This window comes from Ursus americanus, chromosome 9, assembly GCF_024610735.1.
Source record: "Ursus americanus isolate L20-20 chromosome 9, mUrsAme1.1.p, whole genome shotgun sequence".
NCBI lineage: Eukaryota > Metazoa > Chordata > Mammalia > Carnivora > Ursidae > Ursus > Ursus americanus.
In genome coordinates this window covers 9,038,182-9,053,071 of record NC_142135.1, presented here as the reverse complement: position 1 = coordinate 9,053,071, position 14,890 = coordinate 9,038,182, and the positions used below count along the sequence as shown (strand labels likewise).

Below are 14,890 nucleotides of genomic sequence, written 5' to 3'. Positions count from 1 at the left end.
GAGGGCTCCGAAGAGGATATACTGGTGGCCAGGGAGCACAGAGGAGGGGACAGCAGTGGGGGGGTGGTCCTTTCCCATTTCTGAGCAGCACCGGGTAAGGGGAAGTGTGGCCCTTATCTGCTGGGGTAGTGGTTAGATTCAAAGGACTTGTGCCCAACTGCTGGCTCTGTCCCTCCGAATCCTCAAAATTCACTTTCTTCATCTGTGAAGGGAGGATGATAATACCGGGCGGCCTACCTCATGGGCTATTTTGAGTAAGGTGCAGTTAAATAGTGATTATGACAGAGTTTCACAAACTCTAAAACTCGTGGTAACTATCAGATATGATGGCGAGGGGAAGCTTACCCTTGTAGGGCACCAGATGCTCCTTCTTTGTTCTGAAAGGATTAATTCACATCCTACAATTTCCAAAGCAGGCAGTAATGTAGTCTTCTTGCGGTTATTCCTAATAACGACTAGCATTAGTGACCATTTCTTATGTGCCAGTAATTTCTTTGAGCTCTTTATGTGCCTTAATTCTTTTGGATTCTCACCATCCCTAGGAGGTGGGGGTCATTGCTGTTCTCGCCATTTTACGGGGGAGGAAACTGAGTCACAGAGAAGTTAATTAACATGCTGAGGGTGATCAGCTAGGAAGTGACTGAGCCAGGATTCAAAACCTGGCAGGCTGCCCCCTGAACCCACAGGCTGACTCTCCCCATCCCCACGGACACATGGCACTTGGTGAGAACCAACTCACGAAGCCCACCGCTAATTATTGCACAACCTCGGTCAGACGCCAGTGTTGGTATTAGAAAGAAGCCTGGGCTGTACCCTGGGGGTCAGAATGGGTCATTCTCTATCTTTGAGGCCCCCAAGTACTCTCGAGTCACACGCGGATTGCAGATGTCAAAACCAGACCCATGCACGCAGCAAGGCTGTGCCCGAGAATCAGATAATTAAAACTCTGGTCAGGTATGGAAGTGTCCCACTGAGTGTGTCTGTTCTTTCATTTACTCGTTTGCTCACTTACTTAACATATATTCCTGGAGCTTGTGTTCTGGGGGAACAGAGGAGAGGCACCCCCTTTCCTGCCCTGGCTCCGTGCAGCAGGGAGACCAGCGTGCAGATGGTAAGTCTTGGATGATTGACAACGTGGAGGTCCACCCCAGGAGGCCTGAGAGCTCGCTACGTCCGCCTGGGAGAGCCACAGAGGGTGTTAGAAAGCGGGAGATGTTGAGCTGATAATGCAGGGTCAAAAAAGAAATCCTCTAGGTAGCTGGGCAGGCAGAGGGAAGGGCATGGGCGGGGCGTTCAAGCAAGCTGTATTCAGGGATGGACAGCCCGGTGGAGGCAGAGGGGCTGGAGGGGGCGAGAGAGGAGAGGGAAGTGCGGGTCAGTGGGTCCTCAGGGCAATTGAGAGCCCGTGTCCAGCTTCTCTGTGGCTTCTCCACTGTCAGGGGTGCCTGGATTGGATGTAGGAGCAGAAAGGCAAGGAGCCAGGTGTGGAAGCTTCTGGGGATAGCCGTTTGGGAACAGGTGGCTAACACCTAAATGAAAGGAGTGCAGTGGGGATGGAAAGTCAGAAAGGGGTCATCTGTAGCCCTCCCTAGTTCTGGACAAGGGGTTGGGACCGTCTAGGGGGCTGCCACATGTTGGCTTGGGACACCTGGGGGCCGGGGTGCATGTTGAGCTTGGGACACTGACGGGGGAGCAGACCCGGCCGCCGCAAGCGAGGAGGTCTGGTGCGCTGGCTCCGATGTGGAGAAGACCAGTTGGCAATTGGATTTACAGGTGGGAAGGAGCTCTGAGGATCCGAGCTGGGGACGAAGATCTGGGAGCGGTTCCTGCTCGGAGTCTGTTCAAGCAGAGAGGATGCACTCGCCCAAGAAGAGGGCGGAGAGGGAGGGGAGCGGGCCGGGGAAGGGGAGAAGTCAGAGCCCCCTTGTATGGCTTGCGCCCATGGTGCCTCCTCTTTCCTTCCAGGCCCCCAGTGCCCGCTGCCCTTCAACACGTCGGATGTGGCTGGTGGAGTGATCCTGTGTGAGCGAGCCTCGGGCGCGGGAGGGGCCCCCATCCAGCGGTGCCAGCTGCGGTGCCACCGGGACTACCGGAGCGCCTTTCCGCCGGGGCTGCTGGTGTGCAGCCTCGAGAAGGGACGCTGGGAGTCCCAACCGCCCCAGCCCCAGGCCTGCCAGCGTGAGTGTCTGCCCAGCACCCTGCTTTCTCTCGGGGCTCAGGGCTGAGCACCTGCATTTTCCCCGCCCAAATGTAGCATTTCCACAGTAAGCCAGGTGGCATCAGGAGCAGGAGAGAGGGTCCAAAGAAGCATGTTCTTTTAGAAGGAGCAGATGTGCTTCACAGACTCCTAGGGTTAAGCTTTGGTTGGGGCTTCTCTGGAGCAGTCTGCTCCTTGGGAGGACTGCCAGCATTTCGGGCTCTCCTGGGATATCTTGGATACAGGAGTGTAATCAGGAGGTAGGTGTTCCGATGGCCATATTGGTTACTGTGGTGTCGACAAGCTCAGAGCTGTTTGGCCTCTGAGAGCGACGCTGACTCACCAGCCTCTCTCTGGGGTCCGTCTGGGGCTCCACGGCTAATGCCTGGCAGAGCTGGGGCTGGACCGTCCAGGGGGGCATCGGTTCTGATCGCTGTGGGGCCGGGCCCTCTGAATATCAGCAGAGTTCCTCTCTCCTGCTCTCCTACTGAGCCTGTTTGCACGCCCACGTGGCTGTGAGGCAACACTGAGCTCTGACCACATCTGCCTTGGCTGAGGCTGGCCACGGTTACTCACTGCCTGGCAGGGCAGGGGCGGATGCTGGGACCTGGTGCTGGGTCCACCCAGGGCACTGGGAGGGGTGTCTGAGAGAGAGGCCCAGATCCTGGGCCTGTCACAAGGCTCTGGTGGCTGTCAGAAAACAGTATTTGTGGCAAAGCTTTCTGGGATTGAAAAAAATGTTTCCAGAAGGGCACCTGGGTGGCTCAGTCAGTTAAGTGTCTGGTTCTTGATTTTGGCTCAGGTCACGATCTCGGGGTGGTGGGATCAAGCCCCACTTTGGGCTCTGCACTGGGTGTGGAGTCTGCTTAGGATTCTCCCCTTTGCCTCTCTCCCCCCTAAAAAATGTGATCCAGAAAAAGGTCAATCTGATTTGGACAAATACATGGTCTGTCCCCCTGACAGTGACAAAGTGGCCTAAGCTGAAGTTAAGACCAGGCTAGTCAAGACTGGATCTGGAGCAAGGCACTTGGGGGAAGAGGGGAATGGGTCTTGAGCTCGTAACGTTGTGGACAGGGCCGTTGTGTATGACAGTGTAGGTTGTGCACTGAGCAATCTTAGAGAATACTCTGTCTTTCATATAGTCTATGGTGTCTCCTCTTAACTGGCAAAATCATGTGTACTGGTCCTGTGCGAGTGAAAGATAATATGGAAGATTTTGCAAGAAGAATGTCCAGGACCCCCAAATGTCTGCTAGCCTGGTTTAGAAGCTGAGGCAGGACTGAGCTTTCCATGAGGGTGCTAAGTCATTTCAGAGACAAGCCATCATGCTAGGAAGTGTTCAGGCTCTGAGGACGGCCGTGCAAGATGGTAGTGCTGGTGTGTTCTAAGCTAAATGAAGAAGGCTGATTTTTACGGAGGAAAAACCAAAGAAAGGAAAGAATCCCAGCGGTCTGCTGCCTGTGTCTGCTGACCTCCGGTGCTTGCATGCAGGGCCCCAGCTCTGGCAGACCCTCCAGACCCAAGGGCAGTTCCAGCTCCGGCTCCCGCCAGGCAAGATGTGCAGCGCTGACTATGCGGGCTTGCTGCTGGCCTTCCAGGTGTTCATATTAGACGAGCTCATGGCCCGGGGCTTCTGTGAGATCCAGGTATGTGCCTGACCTTCCGCACGAGTGGGGGCTTGGGCTGGGCTCAGGGTCACGGTGGCAGAGGACCTCAGGGCTCAAATGAACCTAGGGTTCAACTCTCACTTATTTTACCAAGAGGCAAAGTGAGGTTCAGAACGAGAAAGTCCTTGGCCAAGGCTAGTCACATAGTGGCGGGGGTGGAATCCCTCCTCATCACTGGCCATTCTTTCTGCATAAAGATGTCAAACCAGACGTGGGCTGAGCGCTCACGATGTGCCAAGCGTGGCGCGCTGTTGGCGTGGATTTGCGATCCTTGTGGGGACACTATTATTAGTCCTGTTTTGCGGGTGAGGGGCATGAAGCCTAAAGGGTTAACATAATTGTCCAGAGTTACACAGCTGGGGGTGGTAGAGCCAGGCAGATGACGTGGGGTCAAGCTGTGAACGCCCATGGATTACTACCGCCGCCTATGGAGGAGAGGCTGCAGGGAGACTGAAATATCAGGATGCACTCCCTGAACCACCGTGCCAGTCCTGTCTTTAACAAACCCGCTAGAAGACATTATGGATCCTCCCTGGAACGAAGATACTGCATGCCAGAAGACAGACCTAGGACTACGGATAACGAAGATCAGAGTTTTTAGCTGTGTAATGGGCAAAGGCTTCTGTGATTTGAAGTCACAAGTCTTCACAGAGGGAGTCTTTAGAAGTCCCGCAATTCGGGGCACCTAGGTGGCTCAGTCAGTTAAGCGTCTGTCTCTTGACTTCGCTCAGGTCATGATCTCAGGGTCCTGGGATCGAGCCTCGTGCCAGGCTCTGCACTCGGCGGGGAGTCTGCTTGAGGATTCCCTCCTCTCCCTCTGCCCCTCCCCCTGCTCGTGTGTATTCTCTCTCTGTCTTAAATAAATAAATCTTAAAAAATGAAAGTCACTCAATGAAATCAGTTCTTGTTCTGCTCGAAGCTTGTTAACTCAGAGAGCAGCTCAGGTTTAGCCCCGTATGCTAAGAATTTTGGAGAACGTACATTTTCATAAAACCAAATACAGAGAGTCGCGATTCTAAGACAAGTAGAAACGTAGATTGCCCCCTTTTATCCAAAGAAACGTCCTTGACGACACAAGCAGTAATATGTATTAATTACTGAGCCCGGGCTGTGCTCCTGGGGCAGAGCTAGGAGCTCTGCATTCCTTCTCTCTGGTTGTTACAGCACCCCGCTCAGCGAGCATCAGTAACCCTTGAGTTCCAGGTGTGTTCACTAAAGCCCACGGAGGCTGAGTAAGCTGCCCAAGATTTCACAGAGCTAAGTCCAGGTCCGTTTAGACTCTTCCATTACACCAAGCTCGTTTGTTCTTTCCTTCCTTTCTTCCTTCTCCCATTTAACCAATGTTTGCGCGCCTGGTACAGGCTAGGCGCGTTTCCCCACTGAGGACTGTCGGAGATAACACAAAGCCAGGACAGATTTTCGTCAGTGGTATACTAATGCAATAGGGAAAAGGAGTCCAGCGTGAACGGGACTCAGCTTTGATTTGTGCCGGGTGACTGAGGGGAGAGGGGTTAGTAGTGCATTGCCCCATGGGGTAGGGTTGAAAGGAGGGTGGAAGGAAGAAACATATAGCACTTTCTGGCACCTGGTATAGGCTCAGCAAAGTTGGTTCCTGACTCTGTGTTCTTTTCTTTTTATTTTTAATTTTTAATTTTTTTTTAATTTTAATTTTTTTATTTTTTATTTTTTTGGTGAGGATTGCACCCGGGTGGCTCAGTCTGTTAAGCGTCTGCCTTCGGCTCAGGTTGTGATCCTGCAGTCCTAGGATCGAGTCCCGCATCAGGCTCCCTGCTCAGCAGGGAGTCTGTTTCTCCCTTTCCCTCTGCCCCTACCCTCTGCTTGTGCTTGCTCTTTCTCTCACGCTCTCTCTCATTATAAAATAAAAATATATACATATATATATATATATATATATATTTTGAGAGTGAGAGAGTGTGAACGGGGAGGGCAAAGGGAGAGAAGGAATCTTTAGCAGGCTCCACGCGCAGTGTGGAGCCCAACTTGGGGCTTGATCTCACGACCCTGAGATCATGACCTGAGCCAAAATCAAAAGTCGGACACTTAACAGGCTAAGCCACCCAAGCGCCCCAGCGACTCTATGTTCTTGAACTGAAGGCGTCTGTCTCCACATAGGCGAAGACATTTGGGACCCCTGTTTCCATTCCTGTCTGTGACGGATCCACGGTGCGGGTGGACTGTCTGGCCGGGGAGCGTTTAGGAGTGAACGTCACGTGGAAGTTGCAGCTGAAGGACGTCCCACCGGCCTCTCTTCCTGATTTGCATGACATTGGTATGTTTGGCTGTGCTGTGGCCTTGACATTATGAAGCTTCTCTGAGGCTCAGTTTCTCCATCTGTCAGATGGAGCCAGTGGCGCCTATAATGCCTTCCCATGAGGATCTAAGGAGAGAATCATGCCCTGGCCCTTGGAAGAGCCAATTATTAAAAAGCATATAAAAATCAATAGTGTCCTGCTAGTAGCTTACTAGAGTCAAATAATAGCACACAATTGCACTTCTGTGGATAGTTTCTAATTCTTCTCTTGATTTCCTGGGCACAGATGGGAAGACAGGTGTGAAGAAGGGGAGAATTAGGGGGTGGCAGATCTGAATTGGTTTATAATTTACGTTCTGCACACTTGATTATAAAACATCTCGGACCATTTCCGCTATTTAAACCCCTTGTTAGTTACACCGTGTCAAGTGGGGCAGGTGTGCGGATGCATTGAGAGAGTAGAAGGCTTCACGAAGGAGGAGCAGAGTGGACTGTGTGACGGTGCTGTGAGCCAGTGTAGATGGAGTCCGTATTGCTGACCAGGGGGTGGGGAGCCCCCTTTGCGCTCCTACCGTCCAGTGACCAAATACCCAGGGTCAGCACTGGCTGCAGCGTGACCTGTGTTCTACGAGGGGGAGCTTCTGGAAAATGCGGCCAGAGTGTGACCTGGGGGGGCGATGCAGACTGGATCTCTGTTATTCTGCACTCCTCGTGGCAATAATAGGCCCCAAACAGCATTAGGAATCGGGTCCTTGTCTTCTTCCTCTGGAAAGAGCTTGGAAGGTTCAGATATGTGTGAAGCTGAAAAAGGAGGAGGTGTTTCTTTCTGGCATGCCTGCTGACGATTGTGCTTTCAGGCCTTGGGCTGGCTTTACAGAGCCTGCTGTTGCGTGAACGCTCATTGCGTGCGGGAATCTGTCCCAGCTCCGGATGTGACGCTCCTCAGCTTCCTTCCTGGGAAATACTTACAGATCAACAGCTGGAGGCCTCTTCCGTGTTTGACCAAGCACTGAGACAGAAGGCTGCGTTGCCTGGAGGCTAGGCCTGCTCTTTGAGTGGTCCCCGCCTACACGTTTGCTCTTTTACTCTTCACCACCTGCAAGAGAGGCATTGCCAGCCCCATTTTGCAGATGGGGAGACGGAGGCTCAGAGATCGTGGCTTGCCAAAGGTTGGGACACCTTACATTAGTGACTCAAGACACAATATCTTGCACCAATGGGGATCATATTGATGCCACAGAAATGACAGGGTCCAGAGACCTGGGTTAAAGTCCCAGTCCTGCTTCTGACTCTGATATAAGCTTGGGCTAATCTGTCCCCTCCTATGGGCCTCAGTTTCTCCCTCTATAAAATGAAAAATCAGGTAACGCTTATATCTCATTTCCATGTGGACATTCTGGGTGGCTCTGCCCCTTGGTCCCCCTTGGCCCTTGCAGAGAACAGTGGTGACACTCCTGCCTCATCCCGTGTCTTACAGAGGAAGCCTTAGTCGGCAAGGATCTCATTGGACGCTTCACAGATCTGATCCAGAGTGGAGGGTTCCAGCTTCATCTAGATTCCAAGACATTCCCAGCAGACACCTCCATCTATTTCCTTCAAGGAGACCGCCTTGGCACCTCTCCCAGGACATGGTTTGGGTGCTTGGAAGGATTTCGCCAAGTCTTGGCTACCAGCAATGCCACTCAGGACCCACTGGGGTGCGGTAGGTCCACCCCCTCCCCTGGGACTGCTGTTTTCAGATATGTGTGGCTGTGGAAAAGGCCACCAGAGTGCCGGACACAGGTCACTCTGCACATACAGAGTGGGGAATCACTCGTTTCGTTGTTTGGCTGAAGCCTCTCTATCATCCGCTGTGCGTGGGCATGTGGTCATCACCCCATCAGGTAGTGGCTGAAACCAGAGGTGACATCACAGAAGTGATCCTTCTTCTTACTTCTTGCCAGCCTTGGACCTTGGGGTCTGGGCTGTGCTGTCTTTGTGGAGAAGGCTGGCATCTGCCCTGCATGCCCACCGGCATTTCTTAGTCTGGTTATGGCCACGTGTTACTCACCACCACGTCCAAATGACCATTGAGCAGCCCAGGGCTTCGCCACTTGGGGGAGGTGATTCCTGGCAAGGGCTCACTGGGGTTGTCCTTCCTCGTCCTTCCCCTATGCAGCTTTGGAGGCAGTTTTTTTTTCCCCAAGAGCACAGCTGCAGATTTCTTGAAGGGCAGTTGCATGAGTCTCCTTGGCCACCGTCACGAGTCGCCACAAACTCGGTGCCCTAAGACAATCCACATTTAACATCGTCCAGCTCTGTAGGTTTGAATTCTGAGTCGGGTCTTACAGGGCTAACACCATGGTGTCAGCTGGGCTACGTTCCTACTGGAGGGAATCTATTTTCTTGAGTTGTCCAGGGTCTAGATGTTGCCCACATGCCTTGGCTTATGACTTCCGTCCCTCATCTTTGAAGCTGTGGTGCTGTAGCTCTCTGGACACTTCCATGGTCACAGCTCCTTGGGACCCTATCTTTCCCTTCTCGGGACCCTGGTGGTCACACATAGCTGGGCAATGCAGGGTGCTGTCCCTATCTTTGGGTCAGCTGGTTAGACCCAGTTTCTGTTTGCTGTGTAACCTACCGTGTTTGTAGCTCCCGTGGATCAGGATGTGGCCGACTTTTCTGCCTCCTACTTCCAAGGGCTTGAGGTGGGAAGCCTACCCAACGCCCCCCACCTCCCGTGGCATGAGACAGAGGAATATTGTTGCTGAGCTGCAGAAAGGGAAGATGTTTCTTGGTTATTTATTTTTCCATTATTTATATTGGTTGCAACACAAGAACTACATGGCCTTTCCTCTTGTGAAATCCAGGCCAAGTTCTAAACTCCACGTTGGATTTAAGACGCAGCTGAATCTTAACACAGAAACCCAGAAGTGCACCCACCGCCCCCACTTCCTGCTAATATTTATAGAGAATTTTGCAGTTTAGCATGCACTTTCACAAATATTTACCGCTCACGATGGGCCCTGGTGGCACATCATTGGCCCATTTGACAGATGAAAAGGTTGAGGCTCAGATGAAATGAGATAATGGGTCCGTCATGCCCAGAGCAGGGCTGACTTAAAGGAGGGACTCAGGTTCATGAAACCAATCATCTGTGGGTGCGTAACCCAAGGTCCTCTGGGACCAGAGCTCATGCTCTTTCTACCTCACAGAGCTGCCCAGACGAAGAGGATAAGAAGCAGAAGCAGGAGTGGAAGGTGCCACCTGTCAGGGTGGGTGAAACAGGGTCAGAGTGACGGAGGTGCTCAGAACACCCACGCCTGTGTTCTTAGATTTACCAGGAAGAGCCCTGGGCCCTCCTGCCAAGTGTGTGTGTGTGTGTGTGTGTGTGTGTGTGTCGGGGGGAGGGGTAGTGTGTTGGGGGGTCCATTTGGAGGAGCAGCAGCAAGAATCTACAAGCAGAAGGTGCTGCATTTGGCCCATGGGCTGGAATTTGCCAATCCTGGCTCCAGATAGACCTACATTCTGTTTTTCACCTGCCGTAGCTTTTTATTGACTCAGAGGAATCATTGATCATGCCACTGAGCCCTACCTCTTTATTCCAAATAGCTAGAAAGGTCTGGAATGGAAGTCACAAAAGCAGCACCGAAAGCTCTGGATTTTCTCCAGCGTCAGTGATAGTATCTATTTGTTACTGAGTTTCTAATATGAGCTGGGCCTTCCTAGCGTTTCTCTGGTCCAGAGGCTCAGGTATTATTAATCCCATAGTATGGATGAGGGAGCCAGGGACATAGAGTTAAGAATATTAGGAAATTGCTCTTGGAAGCCAAGTGGGTTCAGGTCCTGACTCCAGCACCTTCTCAGTGTGGCTTCTTGAGACACTGCTTATCCTCACTTGGCGTAATCTGAAAACTAGGGATAATAATACCTATTCCGTGGGGGTCGTGGTTTGCAACATCATGTCATCAATACAAGTGTATCCCTTCACACGTGGTGAGCTCTCCACAAACGGCCTTGTTGATTGGCCATGCTGGGATCCAAACTGAGCTCTCTACTGCTTCCAGATGCTTTGTCCCCTGCATCACACATTGCTCTGCTCAACAAGGGGGTTCCTAGTGAAATCATGCCCGTGGATTCTTGGATCTATTCTTGTTGGCTCTTTCTCCTTCTCAGGCACATCTGGAACGCAGCTGCGAGGCTACAAGCAGAGCATTGTCCTGGGGAGATGAAGCAGGGTGTCTGTGTGTCATCTCAGGGGGGCTAATCTGTGTGATTCCCCTGGAGGGCAGTAACTCGGGGGTGAGTGGGAATGTCCACCTCCCGTGAGTCATGTGGCCATGGCAGCTTGTACCTGGGAACGGACACCGCAGGGAGCTAAGGGCTTTGCTTGCAGCTTTGATAGGGTCAGTTATGCTCACCCTCTGGCCTCAAGGCCAACCATGTGGCTTCCCTTCAGAATGACCTGCTGGTAGCCTTCATACCAGTTCTGTCCATTAAGGAGAGTCTCAGAGAAATTGTCTGGATTTTCCATTTTCCTTTCTAGACAGCATTAACTTTGACTCATTCACTACAAGTTCTTATAACAGAGCTAGCTTTCTATGTTTTTTTTTTAAAGTAGTACGTTCCATCTTGTCGCCTCCCTCCTTCCATCCTCCCTCTTCCTTCCTTCTTGCCGTCAGTGCGTGTGTCCATCCATCCAAGCTTTCAAAGCGTCATCAGGGGGCGCCTGGGTGGCACAGCGGTTAAGCGTCTGCCTTCGGCTCAGGGCGTGATCCCGGCGTTCTGGGATCGAGCCCCACATCAGGCTCCTCTGCTATGAGCCTGCTTCTTCCTCTCCCACTCCCCCTGCTTGTGTTTCCTCTCTCCCTGGCTGTCTCTATCTCTGTCAAAGCGTCATCAGGTGTTAAACACCAGGTTACATACTCCGGCAGGCCAAGGTCATAGCTCCGCTTTCAAAGAACTCACAGTCTGTTTGGGGAAGAGGTAAAGGAGAAGCCAGCTAGATATCAATGAGAAATATTTTTGACATCGCCGTCAGGGTGGTCAGGGAGGGCGTGCTGGGGTCGCAGGGTCCGCGCACAATCTTGAAAGCCGCGTGGGAATCGCTGCTCAGGTAAGAACAGACAAGACGAGGGGGGATGTGTGTGCCCGTTGGTGCGGATGCCTGCGTGTGCCTGTGTGTGTGCACATGTGCTCCCGTGCTGAGGGTGCTCAAGGGCATTCCGGAAGTGGAGACTGGTGCAGGGAGTCGCAGAGCTATTGCTGTAGGGGCACAGTGCAGGTGGCTTATATGGCTGGAGAGTGTGGTGTGTGGGGTCCAGAGAGATAGGCAGGAGCCAGGGTGGGAGGGGCCTGGCGCTGGCCAGGGGCGGCCTGCTGGGGGTTCCGGGGGAGGATTTCGGGTTGGAGAGTGACTGAGCCAGGTATGGGGTTGAGCAGAGCAGGCCAAGCAGCGAAGGACTCTTACACTTCCTCGCAGATGTCTTTCTTCAGCAGAGACCTGTCTGTCATTGTTGGGGGCCCATGGCAACAGGTTGGCAGGAGGGCTAGTGTGGCCCGGAAGTTTTGTGAAGCTCTCAAACTCAAATAGGCCATATTGTCTCATTTTGTGACGGAGGGAACGGAGACCAGAGGGGTTTCTGATGAGTTCGTGGAGGGAGTTGATTGATGGATAAGCGCCAGCCTGTTGCTGTGGATGGAGGGGGACTTTGAGAGCCCACACCTACTGGGGGAGGGGGGGAGCTCGAGCCTCTGCCTCACGCTGACTTACACAGTGTTCCTGTGGGTGGAAAGGCTTTGACGACACAGGCGGAGAGAAACAGCACGCAGGTTCCCGGTGCGCAGTCCCGAGGCCTATGTGTTACTGAGCTTGCGACAAAAGTTAGTCCCTGCTCTTTTCTTCGGTCCGTCCACTGCACCCTGCCATTGGGTTTGGAAGCAGGACCCCTCGAGCTGGTGGAAAAGGCTTTGTTTTCTTTCAGCAATGACTTTGGAGACTACCTGAAAACACAGTCACAGTCCTGAGGTTACAATACTTGAGACGATCAGCGACCTGACTCATTGGAGTAATGAAACCCCGCTCTTTGAGGGAGGGTATTAATTGCTCAGGGTAGACCGGAAAACACATTGCTCAGTTTCCAAGCTGTGTCTCGAGTTTCTGATTTACTCAGACGTGCCGAGTGCGTGTGCACTCTGGAGGGAGCGGTGGTGAAGCTGACACTGGCCCCACGTCCCACATGCCCGGGCTTGCTTCTTGGTCGAGGGAAGGTGGTTGCACCAGTGGATGGAGAGAAGGCTTTGGTTTGCAGGGAATGGGGCTTAGCTCCCACCTCTTTCCCCTCTTACCTCCTGGTCTGCTTTGACTTTGAGCTCCAGCTGTCTCCAGTCTAGGAAGAGGGTGGGGCCTTTCTCATAGGACCTTGGGGTAACACATTGAAACAGTCTGACCCCAGGCTTGGCATAGCCTCTAATTTTACTTCCCCCCTGCCCTTTGCAGAAAAGCGTACTAGGGAGTCATGCAGGAATGTCCCAAGCCTCAGCATCCTCATCTGAGAAATGCGGCTAAATGCGGTTAAAACTGGCGCAGTCGTTAAGCGTCTACCTTCGGCTCAGGGCGTGATCCCGGCGTTCTGGGATCGAGCCCCACATTAGGCTCCTCCGCTGGGAGCCTGCTTCTTCCTCTCCCACTCCCCCTGCTTGTGTTCCCTCTCTCGCTGGCTGTTTCTCTCTGTCAAATAAATAAATAAGATCTTAAAAGAAAAAAAAGAAATGAGGCTAAAATACTAACTCACGGGCGTGCCGTGGTCACGTCCATGAAGCACACAGCAGAGTGCCAGGCCCAGAGAACGTGTCCAAGGAGTGGACGAAGTTCCAGCCCCCACCTTCACTGGGGAACAGCTCACTTCTTCTGGAAGTCGTTTGGCAATCTCTTGGGAACACAACCCAGAACTAAGAAAGAAAACAGAAGGAACCTCCTTTTCCCACCTCTTCTCTGAGCCCTTAGAATCAGTGTGGCCAAGTTCATGTACTTTCCTCAGAGCAGAGCTCCTGGACCCTAACTTAGAACTCTTATGAGATATGCGTCTCTCCAGCTGGAGTTTCTGGTTTCTGAGCCCATGTCATATGAGAGGAAGCAAATTAAGAAAGACTGGGCGCCAGAGGGACAGAAAGCTCTGAGAATCTGTGGATGAACAAGGTAGCACTGGGAGGGGAAGACGAGGCCAGTGAGGCCTCTGGGGGGCCAGATGCACGGAGGCTTCACCCTCAGGGTCACACGTGGTATTTCAGAGTAAATCAGAAACCCAACAACCCAACAGTGAGGGCCTCTGTAAATCCTGCGCCCTGGGATCTCACCTCATTGTGGTCCCAGATCTGAGCAACGCCGTTGATGACCAACCAATCAACAGGGAGAGGCCACCCGAGTCAAAGATGATGGTGCTGAATTGTTGCTGTTGCCCCATTCGGAAGGAATGGGTACTGAGGCTGGCTCCAAGGAGGGACTCCCTCAAGTATAAAAATGATGTGGGTGGGAGGCTGGGTGAAATAGTGATGGGGATTAAGGAGTGAGTGCATGCGTCGCGATGAGCTCCGGGCGATGCGTGAATTTGCTGGATCAGGATACTGTATATCTGAAATGAATATAACGCTGAATGTGAGTTAACTGGAATTAAAACAAAAACTTATAAAAGTCATGACCATTTGCTGAGCACGCATAAGAGTCCGGCATGATGATCTGTGTCTTCGGTACGTATCACTGCGTTCCCATGGGATGGTATTATTAATACTTCACAGAGGAGAAAATGGAGCCTCCAAGAAATCCAAAGTCATGTAGGATAGCGGGGAGAGAGATTTGAGCCAATCTGGATGACTCCAGAGTTTGTCCCCTTGGCTGCGCTCCGCCATGCTCTTCCCTGAAGGCGGTGATCCCATGCTGACTTTGGGATTGGACCCTCATCTTTCAAGTCCTTCTTCAACCTCGTTTCATGCCATTCTTCCCTTTGTCTGCTAAGCTCTAGCTTCGTAGCTGGCTTTGTCTGGCTTCTTCTTTCCATTCCTTGAATAATCCAAACTCATTCCTACCTCAGGACTTTTGCCCTTGTGGTTCCCTTTGCTTGGAATTCTCCCCGCCTCGCTCTTTGCCTACGGTCCTCCCCATCATTTGGTGTCAAGTGTCACCTTTCAGCGGGTTTCCTCCCTAAGATGCGCTCCTCTCCTGCCTCACTTTACCCATATCTGAAGTTCTTGTCCGACACCCCTTATCCTACTCTTGTCAGCTCCTGGAAAGCAGGAACCTTGTCTACCATTCCCACAGCTTAGCCTTGAATGTGGGAACCTGGCGCATAGCAGTCTCAACGGGCCCTTGTTAGATGAATGAGCCCTTGTGCTGCTGGTGGGATTTCACATACCCTGTGTGTTCTGAGGTTACAGCTACAAAGCAAGAGTCTTCTCTTTAACATCATTTCTCTGTGTATCTTTTCTAGTTAAGTGTCCTGAAGGAAGCTATTTTCAGAAGGAGATTTGTATTCCCTGTCCTGTTGGATTCTACCAAGAACGGGCAGGGAGCGTGGCCTGCATCCGATGTCCCATGGGCAGAACGACCATTTCCCCTGGAGCTTTCAGCCCCATGCACTGTAAGTTCTGCAGGGTCCCGGTGTGAAAGAGAAACCCTACAATGCAATGGGGACACAGCAGAGTGGCTCAGCCTTGGCACTACTGAAATTTGGGGACAGAACATTCCTCTTGGGGACTGCCTCATGCATGACAGAATATTTA

At 52.3% G+C, this 14,890-nt stretch overlaps 1 protein-coding gene across 2 annotated transcripts in view; it reads left to right on the top strand.

The window, feature by feature from the left end:
* The window catches only part of TG (thyroglobulin), a 244,261-nt gene that overhangs the window by 33,495 nt on the left and 195,876 nt on the right, over window positions 1–14,890 (top strand). The window contains exons 17-21 of one of the 2 annotated variants that reach the window (XM_045812195.2): window positions 1,966–2,178; window positions 3,689–3,843; window positions 5,998–6,154; window positions 7,614–7,838; window positions 14,599–14,748. In XM_045812195.2, the coding sequence (XP_045668151.2) occupies window positions 1,966–2,178; window positions 3,689–3,843; window positions 5,998–6,154; window positions 7,614–7,838; window positions 14,599–14,748 (900 nt within the window). The remainder of the gene's footprint in view (window positions 1–1,965; window positions 2,179–3,688; window positions 3,844–5,997; window positions 6,155–7,613; window positions 7,839–14,598; window positions 14,749–14,890) is intronic. The other variant, XM_087864600.1, reaches the window with a different exon arrangement.